Source organism: Auxenochlorella protothecoides, assembly GCF_000733215.1.
Source record: "Auxenochlorella protothecoides strain 0710 unplaced genomic scaffold scaffold36, whole genome shotgun sequence".
Classification (NCBI taxonomy): Eukaryota; Viridiplantae; Chlorophyta; class Trebouxiophyceae; order Chlorellales; family Chlorellaceae; genus Auxenochlorella; species Auxenochlorella protothecoides.
In genome coordinates, this window is record NW_011934143.1 from 293,256 (window position 1) to 308,011 (window position 14,756).

General features: G+C 65.2%; 4 protein-coding genes across 4 annotated transcripts in view; 2 read left to right on the top strand and 2 right to left on the bottom strand.

Moving 5' to 3' along the window:
* Nucleotides 1-3,901, bottom strand: part of F751_3383 (Oxysterol-binding protein-related protein 1C) — a gene marked incomplete at both ends in the record, with an annotated part of 6,114 nt that extends 2,213 nt beyond the window's left edge. Inside the window, 10 exons of the mRNA XM_011397760.1 lie at nucleotides 37-716; nucleotides 915-1,185; nucleotides 1,487-1,572; nucleotides 1,818-1,905; nucleotides 2,107-2,187; nucleotides 2,484-2,598; nucleotides 2,831-2,935; nucleotides 3,144-3,305; nucleotides 3,514-3,626; nucleotides 3,755-3,901. Coding sequence (XP_011396062.1) covers nucleotides 37-716; nucleotides 915-1,185; nucleotides 1,487-1,572; nucleotides 1,818-1,905; nucleotides 2,107-2,187; nucleotides 2,484-2,598; nucleotides 2,831-2,935; nucleotides 3,144-3,305; nucleotides 3,514-3,626; nucleotides 3,755-3,901 — 1,848 coding nt within the window. The remainder of the gene's footprint in view (nucleotides 1-36; nucleotides 717-914; nucleotides 1,186-1,486; nucleotides 1,573-1,817; nucleotides 1,906-2,106; nucleotides 2,188-2,483; nucleotides 2,599-2,830; nucleotides 2,936-3,143; nucleotides 3,306-3,513; nucleotides 3,627-3,754) is intronic.
* Nucleotides 3,902-4,631: 730 nt separating this feature from the next.
* On the top strand, nucleotides 4,632-6,977 carry F751_3384 (Pre-mRNA-splicing factor cwc2; the record flags this gene model as incomplete). The annotated part of the gene is made up of 6 exons (XM_011397761.1): nucleotides 4,632-4,676; nucleotides 4,766-4,968; nucleotides 5,115-5,482; nucleotides 5,841-5,956; nucleotides 6,221-6,296; nucleotides 6,646-6,977. 6 exons carry the CDS (start codon nucleotides 4,632-4,634, stop codon nucleotides 6,975-6,977), a joined length of 1,140 nt encoding a protein of 379 aa, XP_011396063.1.
* A 603-nt stretch (nucleotides 6,978-7,580) lies between these two features.
* On the bottom strand, nucleotides 7,581-9,460 carry F751_3385 (B3 domain-containing protein VP1; the record flags this gene model as incomplete). The annotated part of the gene is made up of 6 exons (XM_011397762.1): nucleotides 7,581-7,643; nucleotides 7,762-7,821; nucleotides 7,904-8,038; nucleotides 8,180-8,389; nucleotides 8,579-8,758; nucleotides 9,140-9,460. 6 exons carry the CDS (start codon nucleotides 9,458-9,460, stop codon nucleotides 7,581-7,583), a joined length of 969 nt encoding a protein of 322 aa, XP_011396064.1.
* Nucleotides 9,461-10,049: 589 nt separating this feature from the next.
* Nucleotides 10,050-14,756, top strand: part of F751_3386 (Dual specificity protein phosphatase 12) — a gene marked incomplete at both ends in the record, with an annotated part of 6,304 nt that continues 1,597 nt past the window's right edge. Inside the window, 10 exons of the mRNA XM_011397763.1 lie at nucleotides 10,050-10,143; nucleotides 10,321-10,475; nucleotides 10,692-11,033; nucleotides 11,732-11,845; nucleotides 12,645-12,654; nucleotides 12,743-12,807; nucleotides 12,934-13,125; nucleotides 13,278-13,534; nucleotides 13,661-14,324; nucleotides 14,563-14,666. Of these exons, the coding sequence (XP_011396065.1) occupies nucleotides 10,050-10,143; nucleotides 10,321-10,475; nucleotides 10,692-11,033; nucleotides 11,732-11,845; nucleotides 12,645-12,654; nucleotides 12,743-12,807; nucleotides 12,934-13,125; nucleotides 13,278-13,534; nucleotides 13,661-14,324; nucleotides 14,563-14,666 (1,997 nt within the window). The remainder of the gene's footprint in view (nucleotides 10,144-10,320; nucleotides 10,476-10,691; nucleotides 11,034-11,731; nucleotides 11,846-12,644; nucleotides 12,655-12,742; nucleotides 12,808-12,933; nucleotides 13,126-13,277; nucleotides 13,535-13,660; nucleotides 14,325-14,562; nucleotides 14,667-14,756) is intronic.

The following is a 14,756-nucleotide window of genomic DNA, read 5'->3' on the forward strand; positions in this document are numbered from 1 at the left end:
CCCCCCCCAAAACCCATCCACCCCACACCCACCCACCTGGCGCGGGTCGCGGTCGAAGATGCCGGTCTCCTTGAAGCGCACGCGCGCGGTGAGGCCCGAGTCGAGGCCGCGCACTCGCATGATGCCGCCGTGGTCGACGTAGATCTTGCCCAGCACCAGGTTGTTGATGCTGGTGGTGACCTTGCTCCAGACGTAGGTGTCGCCGTCGGCGAAGCGCACGCGCAGCACGCCCTCGGGCCGCAGCTCGATGGACCGGCCCCAGAACTTGGACCGCACCTCCGCGTCCGCGTCCAGGCACCAGGCCCGCCCCTCGGCGCGCATGACGAGGACGGTGGGGTGGTGCACCACCTTCTCCGCCACCAGGCGCAGCCCCTTCTCCGGCAGCACCAGCTCGTACGTCTCGCCCAGCAGCGGGTTGAAGGGCTTGGCGGCGCGCCCCACCGTGCCGGAGTAGCCTGACACCGCAAAGGCCGCGACGTAGAGCAGGCGGTCCGCAGAGGCGCGGGGCAGGCCCGCCGCGGCGTCCAGCAGCTCCGAGTACTCCAGGTCCTCGGCGCTCTTCTGCAGCGCCGACAGCGGCTCGTTGAAGTACACGGGCAGGCAGACGCGGGACAGGTCCTTGCCCACCATGCCCTTGATCAGGGACCAGAGGCTCACGGTCTTCTCCTGCTGCGCGGGGGGAGGTAGCGAGGCGCGGCGGCGCGGGATGCCCTTGGCTGCAGGCAAGGGGTGGGGGTGGGGGGGTGAGCTCGGGCGAGCAGCGCCCATGGGAGGAGGGGGAGGGGCCCAGCAGGTATGACGGCGCAGCAGACGCTGATCAAGACAAGATAAAAAAGGCTGCAGACCCTCATCGCTGAGAGCACTGTACAGGGGGAAGGGCGGCCTGGGCATGCCCTGCACGCCACAGCCCTCACGTGTGCTCTCACCCTTCTCGGCGAGGAGCCAGGCCGGGTCGCCGGGGGTGCCCTGCTCCCACCGAGCGGGCGCCGCCGCGGCGGAGGCAGGCTGGGCCGGAGCCGGGGCCAGGGCGCCGGCCTCTGTCGACCCCGGCTCCTTGGCGGAGACCTCTGCCTCCAGATCGAGGCCGTCCAGGAGGGAGCCGGTGGGCGTCAGCATGCTCGCCAGGCTGTTGCCGCGCGAGTGCCGCCCTGCAGTGCCCTGGGCATCGTCCACGTCGAAGAACTCCTGCGAGACATGGACGGGGGTGGGAGGCGGGGGGCTGGGCGTTGCCGACTGTGCACAGGCAGAGATCGTGCATGTGCAGGGCCACCGAGCGAGGGGCAGCCCGCCCATGCGTGCCCTGAGCCCTGCGCCAGGGTCCTCTGCCCCACTGCGGCGTGGGAGGTCCTACTTCCCATCCCGATGACCCTGGAAATTCCACCCGCGCGACCCACGACAGGGAGCACCTGTGGATCTCCTCCTCCACACATCGACACACAAGACAGCCCCACACCCCAGCAGGCAGCCTGACCGCCGAGCCACTCACATCATCCGTCTCGTTGCCGTCCCCGCCGTCAGCACAGAAGATGTGGCTGACGCGTTCCTCCTCCCTCTCCTCCCCATCCGACACGACTGGCACAGGATGGAGGGAGAGGGACATTGGCGTATGAGCGTCTTGTCGAGCACACGGCTGCAGGATCTGCCAAGCATGATGCATGAAGGCCTGACCCCCAGCTTCCGACACGCCTCAGGCCGCGCTCAGGGATGAAGACAGCTGAATCTGCAGCGCTGCCACGCTGCACTCCCTAAACCCCAGGCGACCTTCCCTCCTCTGGCCCAGACAAGGGAGGCCGGTGAACACCATCCCATCGCCGCACCAGAAGCAGATTCGCTGGGTGATATCCGTTTGTCTGAGGTCTGCCGCCCCTCCACCACGATGGCCGTCTCCAGCTCCCGCTTCTCGTTCTGCGTGGCACGGAGTGTGGGCTGAGCCTGGCGGCTACCTGACGCGGTGCGGCGGCCCTGTACTTCGAGTGTGCTCAGCGCAAGAGGGGCTACCAAGCAGGCCCGCAGCCCGGGTCCAAACCCTCCGGCTGCCAGGCTCATACCGCCTCATCCGCTGCAGGGCCACAGGAAGTCGACTCCCCCATTCCCCCGCTCATTCACCTCCAGCTGGTAGATCCTCTTCAGCAGAGAGCTGCGCTTGTTTGCCTCTGCAACCAAGACCTGGTGCAGCTTCTGGTGCTCCTGTGCGGGGAGTGGGTGGAGTCGAGGTGACGTTGGGTCTCTGCACTGCCTGATGCAGCGGCAGCAGCGCGCCCCGCCGTGCGCTTTGAGTACAAGCGCTGGATGCCGGGCCCCTGTATTACAGCCCTGGCCCAGTCGCCGCCAGATACAAACCCCTTGAAAGACATGATGACCCCCCTGGCCTTCACGATGCCATGCGGCGATGGTGTGGAACTCAGTGTGCGTCAAACCAGGGCTGGGGCCGGGTGCCACGAACGATCCCACCCTCCAACCCATCTTCCTAGAATGACCCCCACCTGGACCAGCAAATCGGCGACGTAGGCCCTGGCGGCAGAGTCCACATTCCTGGACACAAGATTATCTTCGACGGTGGAAAGGTACTGCAGGAAGACGTCGTCGCCAGAGAGGATCCTGCAGGGCACACAGCAGCAATTGTTGGAGAGGGATGAAGCCCCAGCGCTGTGCTCCGTGCCATGGGTGGAGGCCCTTCTGCAGCCAAGGCCCCAACCCAGGCGCCCATGCCCTGCCAACCACAGGGCCGTGCTTCCCCTGCGCACCGCCAGGCTGGGGATCAGAGCTTGGGCCCCACCCATCTCCCCAGCAGACATGCCCCGCCCAACCAGGCACAGGAGCTGGAACGCACCTGTCCTCATTGTCTCGTGCCAAAGCGCCCGCCTCCGAGGGAGTGAGCCCTTGCCAGGCTCCCTTGGCAGCCCGCAGCGCTTCGCTCCAAACCCAGCGATCCTCCCTGCCAGAGGGAGTGTGAGAGCGAGCACGTGACGCAGAGCATGGCCCCACGAGCACTGACTCGGAGGCTTTGGGTCTTGAAGCCACGCCACGCCGGCCCGATCTCTTCCAAGTGAACCCCGGTCCAGGAGAATGCCGGTCATAGACAGGGCACTCACACTTGCTCGCTCCTCCTCCCCCTCTCATTCCCCTTCCTCCCCTTTCCTCACGTAGACTCGGCTCGCAGCGCCACCGTCTGCATGCCGGTGTGGATGTAGAACTTGCGGTAGTCGGCTGCGGACTCCCGCACCCCAGCCACCTGGAGATGGATCTCGCCCTGTGCAGGGGGCAGGCGGCCACTGCCCGACCCCTGCTTCCCTCCGGCGCTGCTCCTGCTTCATGGGGAAGCATGCAATGGAGGTGAGATTACATGAGGGCTGGGTCACTGTCAACCTGTCCCTCTCCAGAATATTATGAAGGGCAAAACACAGTCCAGAGGGCAGCTGCATCCCAACCTACTTGCAGGGCTCCAGCGCAGCGACCCAGTTCCCTCCACAGCGCATGGACACGACCATCCACCACCCCCTTCCCATGCCTCACCTCCGATCGCGGTTCTCTAGCATGCTCACTTCAGCACCGACCAGGAAGATCTCTCCCTTGGCTCGCAGGGAGTCCAGAAGCATGTGGATCTTGATGGCAGCAGGGCCAAAGATCTGAGGGGGGGATGGGCTTTTGTGCATCAGCAGGGACACTACCACTCTATCCACAGAAGAAGATCTCGTGCAATCATCTGCTTGAGAGCCATGTGCCCATCGTATATCCTGCCCCTGCCCAGCCTCACCTTGTAGTACCGAAGCACACCATCCTCCAGGACAAACAGACGATGCCGCCATCCAGCCCCCAAGTTGACATATTTCAGCAGCACCCCAGCGACAATCTGGGGCAGGGGCAGGGGTTTTAAGGCGTTTATAACGACAGTGATCGGCATGTTGTACGGTTGGGCACATAATGCCAGGTGTGCTGGCTGCTGCAGGGCTGATGTGAGGGGCACAGAACCTGCCTGTGCAACCCCCCAGCACAACCATCCGTGAAGCGAGGAGTGTCACCCGCACCATTAGCACATCAACCTCCAGCTTCGACCCCACAAACCTGTTGCTTGTCGGTCAAATTTCCGGTGCGAGGTATTGGGCGGTCGAAGGAGGGTCGCGAGAGGGACGTGCTTTGGAAGGGCTCGCCACTGAATGCCAAGGTACGACCGAGCTCCTTGAACCAATCCCCCGCCTCCCGGAACGATTGGTGCAGGCTGGGCATGCGGGAAAAGCCGTCATCGGATCGATCGGCCATACTTTCAGACCGACATGGGGCGGAAGGGGTGCAAACAGGGCAGGAGGTGGTGGAACGAGCTCACGCGCTGCCCAACCCACGCAGCGTGGATGGTTGTGGAAAAGCCAGAGCAATTGCCTGTTGTGACCTCGCTATTTCAGTCAGAAACAGTCATCGGTGGCTTCAGTCACAGTGAAGGCGTGGAGCCATGCTCGTGATCTGCGTGCCGGACAAGGGTTCCAGGTGTCGTTTGTCGAAAGTGCGCGACACACGGATGGTGACGATGGTGAGGGCGCCAAGGCGACCATGCGAGGCACAGTGATGGCCGTTCGAGATTCTCCTAATTCACTGTCGATTCCAAATGACCATGTGAGCCTTGACACAAGTCCTCGGCCATGGAGCTCACAGCCACAGCCCCGAGGAGGCTGGCCCGAGCACAGGTGCGCCTCCAGCATTGCATGGATATTAGGCCAGGCTGCTGTTCCCGTCCACATCCATGACTTGTAATGCACATGGCCTCCTCCCGCAGGTCCATGAGGCAGTGACCGGTCGTGAGGAGAAGCACCCCGCGGGCACCGTGAACATTTGGACGGGGCGCCGGCTTGCTGGCCATGGCGCGCGGGAGAAGGGGCCCAGGGTGGCATCCAAGTACAAGTGCCACCCCGAGACCGACCAGGGCTGGACCAGGGGGGAGGGGTCTGGCGCCTCCTACTGCTGCCTCTACTTTGCCAGGTGGGTGGGGCCCTGAGTGAGGGGGGGGGGGGTTGTGGAGTGGGCACATTCGACGATTACGTGTGGGGAAGGGGTACAATCCCTGCTCCATACCTGTTGCCCGTCTCGGCGCCCACCCTTGGATCCCACAACAATCTCGACAGCAGGGGCCTGTGCCACCACGGCGCCGAGTGCAACTACCTGCACCGCCTCCCGGATGAGGGCATGGAGGCGCGGCACGCGCGCGACCACGCCGTGGACATCTTCGGCCGCGACCGCAACCCGGCGTCGCGCGACGGCCGCAAGCGTGGCACCGGCTCCTACGAGCGCGAGTGCCGGACGCTGTACGTCAACTACGGCGGCGCCGGCGTGGAACCCAGCGCCATGCATGCTGCGGTGCGTGCCGGGTTTGGGGCGTGGGGCCCTGTGGAGGACGTTCACGTGGCGGCGGCCAAGACCCTGGCCTTCGTGCGCTTCCGCTGGCGCAGCAGCGCCGAGTTCGCCAAGGCTGCTATGCATCAGCAGAGCCTGGCAGGTGTGGGGCTCGTGAGAACGGGGTGGGGCTTGTGAGAAGGGGGGTGGGGGAGGGTTGAGAAGGGGGTGGGGGAGGGTAGAGAAGGAGGGTGGGGGAGGGGGAGGGCATGGGGCACCGGTGTCTTGAGGCCGGCGCTCAGCATTCACCAGGTGCGGTACGACCTTTGCAGTGCGTGCACGTGGATTGTGGCCGCTCGAGACGCGGTTCTGCACACCCCTGCCTGACGCAAGCCGGGCTTCCAGGACACCGCGGCGGCCAGTCGGCGCCTCCCTGGCACGGCCCGGGCCATGATGCTGCAGCCTGGCCAGCGCCTGCCCTGCTTCAAGCTCAACCCCCCTCAAACACATCCTGCTTCCAGGTGTGCATGGCGCTGAGGTGCTGGACGTTCGGTGGGCCAACGACGACCCCAACCCGCGGGCGGCCAGGAGGGTGCAGCGCGAGCGTGAGGAGGCCATGCGCGACGCGTATGTGCAGGTGCGCTGGGGTCTTGGGCAAGAGTGCCCCGTCACGAGGCTCCTGGAGGGCCGAGGAGGACGGGAGCACCGCCCTGCATCAAGGGGACACCCACTCCCCACCCACGATGCATGAGCCCGGGGATCACCAGCGCCGCCTCAGTGGACGTATGAGGCAAATATGGGAAGGGACCATGCCATGGCGACTGATTGTCGACTTCTGCTGCACCCCCTCCCTCAAACTCCCGGCCCGACACCCGGCCCGACACCCCCATCCAATCCGCAGGCCGTCAACACTGCAGACCCGGTGGCGAAGCGCGCCAGGCTCCAGCAGCTGCACCTGGCGGCCATGTGGAAGCCGGGTGAGGCCTCAGCAGCATACCCAGGTGGGCGGCGGAGAAGTCAGCAAGGGTGGATGGGTGTGGAAGAGGTCGGGCGGGCGGTCTAGGGGACAAGCGCCGGCTATTTCCTTGTTCCTTGCAGTATGCATCCCTGCCATGGTGGGGAGCTTGTTACACGTTGGTCCCTGTCGATTGGAAGAGAGCAGGGTGCAGGCCGAAGCGATTCGCCTGGGCCATCCGCCGTGATACTTACTTCACTCATCCTGGTGCCTGCATTCTTATGTGCCTCCCTCGCATCCGCAACCCACTGTAACCCCCCTCTCCCCCCTCCCTTCAACACTTTCGACCTTTCCATTCACCCATCATGCAGACACGAGCGACCAGTATGGTGACAGCCCGCCGCCAGGTTACAGCGGCTGGGACGAGTACTACTACCAGGACAGGGACCAAGCCCCCGACGGGGCGAGCGACGCACTGCATGGGCCCCAGGGCTCCGCAGGCCACGAGGGCGCCGCCGAGGCTGGCGAGGATGACATCTCCAGATACCTGACCTCCGAGGAGCTGGCCGAGCTGACAGGAGGGGGAGGAGGAAAGGGGGAAGACGGAGGTCAAGCGAGGACAGAAGGGTCTGACCCCGGTCAGGGGGAGGCCGGGGATGCAAGTGGCCTGGTCTCACTCCTCGCAGCGTACGACTCGGATTGAGTCCTCTCCCGGTGACCAGCCAACGTGACGGGCGCTCTGCATCACTGAGAAAGCGCCTGGCAAGTTCCTGCGTGACCTGTCCATTGCACATACACACACACATGAACCCCAGCCCTGTTGACTTGACGTCTTGCGACTCTGAACTGTATACCGTGACCGTTCGGATCTTGCAGTGCAGGGGCAGAAGCTCTGCAACTGAATGTCAAGGATTCGATTTCAAGCAGGCTGGCAGGGGAGACGACACGCCAGCGGATGTATTAGAGACAAGGGGTGCATTTGGGTCCTTCGCTTGAAGGGGACATGGAGCAAGATAACGTTCTAGGTACGTGCCACAAGATGCTCCTAAGACGAGCGACCTGGGAGTGGGCTTGAGAGTAGGTGCGCGTTTGTTCGTTGGGGGTGGCTGGGAAAAGGCTAGCTCGTAGGGCGTACTATTATGGGCAGCGCGGCTGCATTGCGGTGTGGGTGGCCCGTGCTGCGCTGTCTGGAAGGTTCATGTCTGGAGTGATTCATTTGGAGGATGGCGGGTGGCTGCACGAGCCACCACCTGTGGAGCAGCGCCGCATCGGCTTTTGTAGAGAGCGGGGGACCGCCGCGGAGCCCTCATGTGCCCTGGACAGAGGCGTTGAACTGGGCACAGGCCGTGTCGTAGTCCTCGAAGAATGCCTGAGAGGAGCGAGGCGGCAGGCAGGTGGGACCTCCCGGGGTGGGTGACAGCCGAGACCAACTACCGGACAGTCAGAGTCACACATCAGAGTGCCAATCCTTTCCTCCGTCTTCCCACCTGGAACACTTCGTCGGCGACGGAAACGGTCACGGACCAGGCTCCATGCTGAGCCGACACCTGCAGAGGTAGCAGGGCAGGCTCAGTGGTGACCTTGACCGAGTCAAACTGCATCCCAAGTTCCCCACCAACGACCCCACACATGTGTGACTTCCAGGAACCGTCTTGCCTTGTTGTCCTGGGGTCCGCCCATCGCTCCGCCATACACAGCACGAAACACGCCGTCGGTGCGCGGCGGCAGAGAGAAGCCGGCCCAGTAGTCATACAGGGAGTTCATCTGGAAGTGGGAAGGAGGACGGGGGTCCAGGGGGGATGAAGTGAGCCCGGCTGAAGATTACATTTACCTGATCGCCTGGTGCACTGCCTGCTCATGCCCCAGTGATGACGAGGGCCGCCCAATGGGGCCCCAGGCCCTCACCTTCCTGGTCGCCTGACGCTTGGAGGACAGCCCCCGGCTGCCTGAACCCACGCCATGCGCCCGTTTGTCCCCGGTGGGGCTGGGGACTGCGGGCCGGGGGGGCACGGGGGACGACACCCGGCGCCGCATGCGGTCTGTCGGCAGGCCCTTGCGCCCGACCACGCACAGCCTGCCGTCCTTGGCCTGCCCAAAGACGACCACGTCTCCCACCTGGAGCGGGGGTGAAGGGAGGGCAGGGCAGGGTGGGCATCGTGCGCGCGGGTTGGATGCCACGGGCCAGCAGGACGATGGACGTCCGATGGGAATATGCCCAGACCGAGCGCGAGGCCCGCCACGCCCGGCCCCCTGCCCGGGCGCTCGCCCCGAGCCCCAGCATGTGACAAACACCCGGGTGCGCACCGTGAGGCGGTGCAGGGCGACCATGGGCGCGGTCTCCTCCAGCAGGTACATCCGGCCGCGGTTGTTGCTCCAGTAGCGCATGCGCAGGGAGTGGACCATGCCCGGGCAGGCGGCATCGTGCACCTCCAGGGAGACGGGGGTCTGGTCCGGGATGGAGGGGAAGCAGGACTCGGCGTAGCGCTGCGATGAGTCGACAGGGGAGGAGGGGCAGGGGTGGGGGGGTGAGCTCGCGGCGATGCGTCGGCGGAGCTCCCGAGCCGGCATCCGCCCTCTTGGCTGCATCAACCAGCCCGGGGTGCAAGGAGCATCCCCACATCAAACATTGCAGGCACAGACGTGGGAAACACGAGCACAGCCACGTGACCCTCACCTTTGGGATGACTATGCGACCGAGGCCGGCGGGCGTAGCATCGGTGGGCGTGAGGGTCTACATCGCCCATGCAAGGGAGAGCAGGGGGGGGAGGGGGATACGGGAGAGCGCGGATGCATTTGCTGGGGCGTCAGCGTGACTCTCCTTCACAATCGGCATCCAGAGCAATGTAGCCAGTGTATGATGCTCACATCTAGGTTGCAAGCCCCATCCCCCTTGAGGCCCACCTTCTCGAAGACCTTGTGTGCGCCCATGGCGGCCAGCCTTTCTTCGGCGACCTCCAGGGGAAGTGGCAGCCCCTCGGCAGACAGCTCGCTGAGGCTTGCAAATGACTCGCCTGAATGTATGAGGATGATACAATAAGCCCGAGTCCTTGATATACAGGCGATCAGGGGCGAGCCGACGCCGCATGTCTCACCTTTCACAGGTGCCGCAGGGGACTCGCCGAGAGCACTTTGTGGCGACTCGGCTTCCGACGGCAGGGATTGGGCAGTGATGTTAGATTGCGTCATTACTTGCAGTGGATTCGTTCAAGGGCTGTATCGGCGTCAGGTCCTTCGCATGGGGACCCCTGTCGTGAGTCGGGGACCAACCGCAGCAAATTATCCTAGTGGCGCGGCCCAGTCCTGACAACCTTGTAAATGGGGCGAGATAAGTATTGTTGAGAATGCCATGTGCCAGATTGCGCTGTACCTCGCCTTTGCCGGTTTTGCGTAATTTTGTAAGCGCACGGTCGGTGTGCCATGAGCATTCGGGAGGAAAGGAAGCTCTGATGTTCGCATGGGAATGCCGGGGCATGTCCGATTACGACGATGCGGAGCAGGAGGCACTGGCACTTGCACTCCCCAACATCTTTGAAGATCCGATATTAAGTTTTGTTTTGTTTGTGGAGATGGACAGACATCGCATCGGATCGAGGCGGTAGCTATGTGCACAGGGCGTCACCTGCACCAGGCACGCTCAGCGGGCACGGAGGCCGCGGAGCCTGCGAAAGCGCGCATGGACGAGTGTTGAGTGCCGGTACAGGTCATGGAGGCCAAGGTTCAGGTCCTTGACGCGCCAGCGCCGAGCCACAGGTGGACGTGGCAGGCGGTGGTCTCAATGGTGCTGCTCATCGCCCAGTCCACGGCCCTGTCCATCATGCTGCGCCTCTCCCGGGTCAAGAGCGGCACGCCGTACCTGGCCTCTGTCTCCGGTGCGTCCTGAGGTCACGGGTGTCCGTGACACCTGTTGCTGTAAGGCTTGGTGGGGGATGGAGGGGGGGCGGCACCAGCCCTGAGGCGGTTGCGAGGTTGCACCGTGCCGACCCGCCGCCGCTATTATACCGCTGCCATGGTTCTACCATGCACATGGATACCCCACATTCATGCAGTGGTGCTGACGGAGGGGCTGAAGCTGGCGCTGTGCACGGGGGCGGTGCTGGCCTCCGCGCACAGCAGGCGGCAGCACCTCGGGACGGCGCTGGCCTCCACCCTCCGCAACGGGCTCCCCATGGCCGTGCCGGCTTGCTGTTTCGTTATGCAACAGGTGGTCGGGCGGGGCTTCAGGCAGGATGGGGCAGGGAACCATGACCCTTGGAAATAACAAGTCCCCACGCCATGCCGCCTTTCCCCATCTTGCCACTTCCATGGCCCAGGGGTCTCTTGCCATTGCCCGCTATCCCGCCATTGGCCATGGCGCCACCCATAGAGATTCCCCTTGAACCCCTCATGAACCTACCCCTCGCTGCCTCCCCCCCCGCAGCTGCTGCTGGTGTACGCCGCCTCGCGGCTGGACGCCGTGTCCTTCCAGGTCTTCAACCAGAGCTTCAAGCTAGTGCCCACCGCAGCCCTGGCCTGGCTGCTGCTGGGCCAGCGCCTGCGTCCCGCACAGTGGGCCTCCATCCCCGCCCTGGCCGCGGGTGTGGTGCTGGTCACGCTGACCCGGGGCGCAGCCGATGCGACCCCGGCGGAGCGCCCCCCCGGCGCGGCGCGCGCCGAGTGGGTGGCGGGGAGCCTGGCCTGCGCCGCCTCGGGGCTCAGCTCCGCCTACGCGGGCGTGCACTTTGAGAAGCACCTCAAGGGCGGGCGCGGCGCGGCGCTGACGGTGCGCAACGTGCAGCTCGGCGCCTTTGGCCTGCCGCTCAGCCTGGCGGTGGCGGCGGCGCGGGACGGGCGCGCGCTCGCGGCGCGCGGCCCGCTGACCGGCTTCGATGCCGCGACCTGGTCCGTGGTGGGGCTGCAAGTCTTCGGCGGCCTGGCCATGGGCGCGGTGGTCAAGCACTGCGACAACATCATCAAGAACTTTGCACTGGCCGCCTCCGTGGTGCTCACCGTGGCACTGGCCATTCCCTTGTTTGGACAGGCGAGCAAACAGTGGAGGGAGGGGGTGAAGGGGTGTGGGAGGACGTCGGTGGGGAGGGGTCCGAGGGGCGGTTGGGCTGGAGTGTCGTGCATGGCCGCGAGGGAGTAAAGTGGCTCGGGAGGCACAAAACTGGGGGGATGGTGAGGGCGTATGCAGCTTCGCCTCATGATCAGGGTGGGATGGCAGGGTGTGTTGTGTATTGCCCTCCTTCATCGACATGGGGCCAACTCAGAATGCTGCTGCACTGCAGATGGCTGGCTTGCAGTCAGCATCACCTCCATGTGAACCTTCACTTGCCCTCCCTGCACGGGCACTCCGGCGAGCCCTGGCCATGGCCCCCTTAACCAAACCATACACCCTAACCCACCTCATGCGCACCCAGCTGCAGTTGTGTGCACCCACCCTCCTTCACCCCCCTTCCCTCCTTCCCTCCCGTGCAGTGGCCAAGCTACTGGTTCCTGCTGGGTGTCGGCCTCATCCTGCTGTCTGTCTCCCTCTACTCTGGCGTGCTGGACACCCTCAGCCAGGGGACCATGCTGGCCACCCTTGCACAGGTGGGTGGGGGCGGTGGAGGCGGTGATTTCCTCGTGTCAGCAAGGTCGCCCTGGCCGGAGGAGATCGCGTCTGGCCGACCTGGGTGCCGTTTGCCGCGTGTGGGATGTGTCAGGCTCCATCTCCCACATGCGCTCCTGTGGTCTTAACGGTGCACTGCTTCATAGGGCCTCCAAACCCCATCCCAATAACGCTCTTCCCCATCTCGGGCGCTTCCTTCCAGAACTTGGGCTGGATGACGCAGGGGCTGGGGAAGAACGCTCCCACCCGCCGCCGGCGGCTGGTCCTCCTGGGAATCATGGCGGCCGCACTCTGCGGCGCAGGACTGTACAGAAACCTCACCGCGACACCCTCCGTCTCGCCCATCAGGCTGCAGCGGCAGCAATTTCTTGCACAGATCGCCAGCTTGGTCGCACCCAACGCGACCAACCCAATGCTTGGATAGCGTGGGAGCGCTGCCTGACCCCAATGACTGGCGCCAAGCCACAAAAACTTCAACATGACTCTCCCATGCACGGATGTCTTTTTGACACCTTCTCTGTATCCAGCACTGCTCTTCCCGATCCATTGTAAGCATTAGGCAGAAAGGGTCGCGCCTGATGGGGTGCGACACAGATTCCCAGCGCTCCCAACACCCCTACCTCGACAGATCCAGGCAACGCTGCTTCTCTGCAGACGGACATGGCCTTGTTCAAAACCTGCATGCTCTTTCTAGGTTTGTAGCGTCGATTCTGGATGCCCCGTCTGCTCCCCCTCGAGGACCTTAAGGCGACCACGATGGCTGCCGTCACTCCCGTTCAGATCACCCCAGGTGCGTGGGGGATCACGTTGGACCTGCTCACCAGAACTGATATGACCATTGCATGAGATTGACGTGTGCAGCGATTCGCCTGGCGCAGGGGTGTGGGTGGGAGGCGCTGGCAGCATCAAGGACATCGATGCCCTGGGCATCTCCCATGTGGTGGTGAGTCTGGCGAGGTGGTAAGCAGGGTGGCTGGAGCCATCGCAGCTGGAGTGGTATACTGCTCCTGCCCTATGATGCTGCTATTGCGAGGAAACCTCCCTACCACGTGTCTCCCCCACCAACAAGACCGCTCTGAACGGTGCACAAGATGACCTGGGCCTGGTCCCCAGCCGCTGCCTGTGGCTGGACTTGGAGGATTCCCCCACAGCAAATCTGTTGGTCCTCCTCCCCGACGCCACCGCCTTCATCCAGGGGGCGGTGCAGGGGGGCGGGAGTGTGCTCGTGCGCTGCGCCCAAGGCGTCTCTCGCAGTGCCGCGGTGCGACGCGTGGAATGGCGAAGGGGGTGGTGACCTCTGCGCCTGCCTCTTTGTGTTGTCCAGGCGGGTTGCATAGGGGTATCAGGGAGGCCCCACCCGCTGCTGCGCTGCACGGGAGTCTTTTGTGTTATCCTCCCCGACTCGCCACCCAGATCGCGGTGGCCCACCTGATGGCCAGCGCCGGCCTGGACGACGCGGCGGCGCTGGAGGCCGTGCGACACGCGCACCCGGCCGCGCAGCCCAACCCCGGCTTCCTGGAGCAGCTGGCGCTGTTCGGCCTCATGGGCTGCCGGCTCGACCCCGGCAACGCGGGATTCAGGGAGTTCCGGGCCTACCAGGCCGCGCTGGCCTTCGCCGAGACCGGGGCGCTGGACTGCGCGGGCCTGGCCGACGTCGATTCGGGCGCCTCGTCCTCTACCAAGGAGGCGCTGCACCGCTGCCGGCGGTGCCGCGCGGCGCTGGCCCGCGGCGGCAATTGCCTGGAGGTCGAGGCGGGCCCCGGGCCGGCGGCGTTTGCGTGGCGCAAACGCGACAGACTGGGCGCGGGCGGCGGCGCTACGGCCGAGCCCTCGCTCTGGGTGGAGCCGCTGGCGTGGATGGAGCCTGCGCTGCGGGACGGCGCGACGCAGGGCAAGCTGTACTGCCCGCGCTGTGGCAGCCGCTTGGGCACCTACAACTGGGCAGGGATGCAGAGCGCCTCGGGGCGGTGGGTGGTCCCCGCTTTCCAGCTGCACCGCTCCAGGATCGACACTGAGGCGCCCCTGGCCCGGGAGCGGGCGGCGCCCATCGCCCGCGCCGTCCCGCGCCTGCTGGCCCGGAGGCAGCCTGTGGTGGGCGGGGCCAGACAAGAAGGGAACGAGGCCGCTGATGCCGGCGGAGGTGCTGGGGTGAACACAGGCGACGGCGGGGATGCCGGCCCTGGCGCTGCCACGGATGCAATTCCTGGCCCGGCGCAGGCATCGGCTGGTGCCAGCGGCGATGGTGAGAGCACCGGCGCGGCCGACACGGCCGCTGCGCTGGAAGGCGGGCTGGGGACCGGGGTCAGGCCCACACCAGCCGGCGGGGCGACGGCGGCAATCGGCCCGCCCGCATCTCTGCCGTCCTTTCCTGCCTTCACGCATCTGATCCTGGACTGCGACGGGGTCATGGTGGACTCGGAGCGGCCCAGCTGCGAGTCCCTCCGGCTGGCGGTGAAGCAGGTACCCAAACAGGGGGGAATCGGGGGTTGCTGTCATGCTGCTTCACTCCTCGCCATGCACCCTGCCTGCACGCCAGCGCCGATCGGGGCTGGCTGCTGGCCTGGCCGCAGCGTCGCAGATTGGTTTCAGGCACCCGCCCCGCAGCAGGAAGGGAAGCCGTGCCTGAGCAGTGCAAGACTGATCTCATCGATGACACATCCACCCAACCACCCGACCTGCGCTGCATCCCCACGTGCAGGTGACGGGGATCGACGTGCCCCACTCGTTTCCAGAGGACTACTTCCCCGTCTTTGGCATGGACCTGCGCACCTGCCTGGAGTACTACCACGCCACCTACCCGGCGTGAGTGGGGCGGGCATGGCGGGGGCTTGCAGAGCCCTCTAGTGCTTTAGGCGTCGTATGACGGCAAGCCAGGCACCAAGCCGCCCCCCC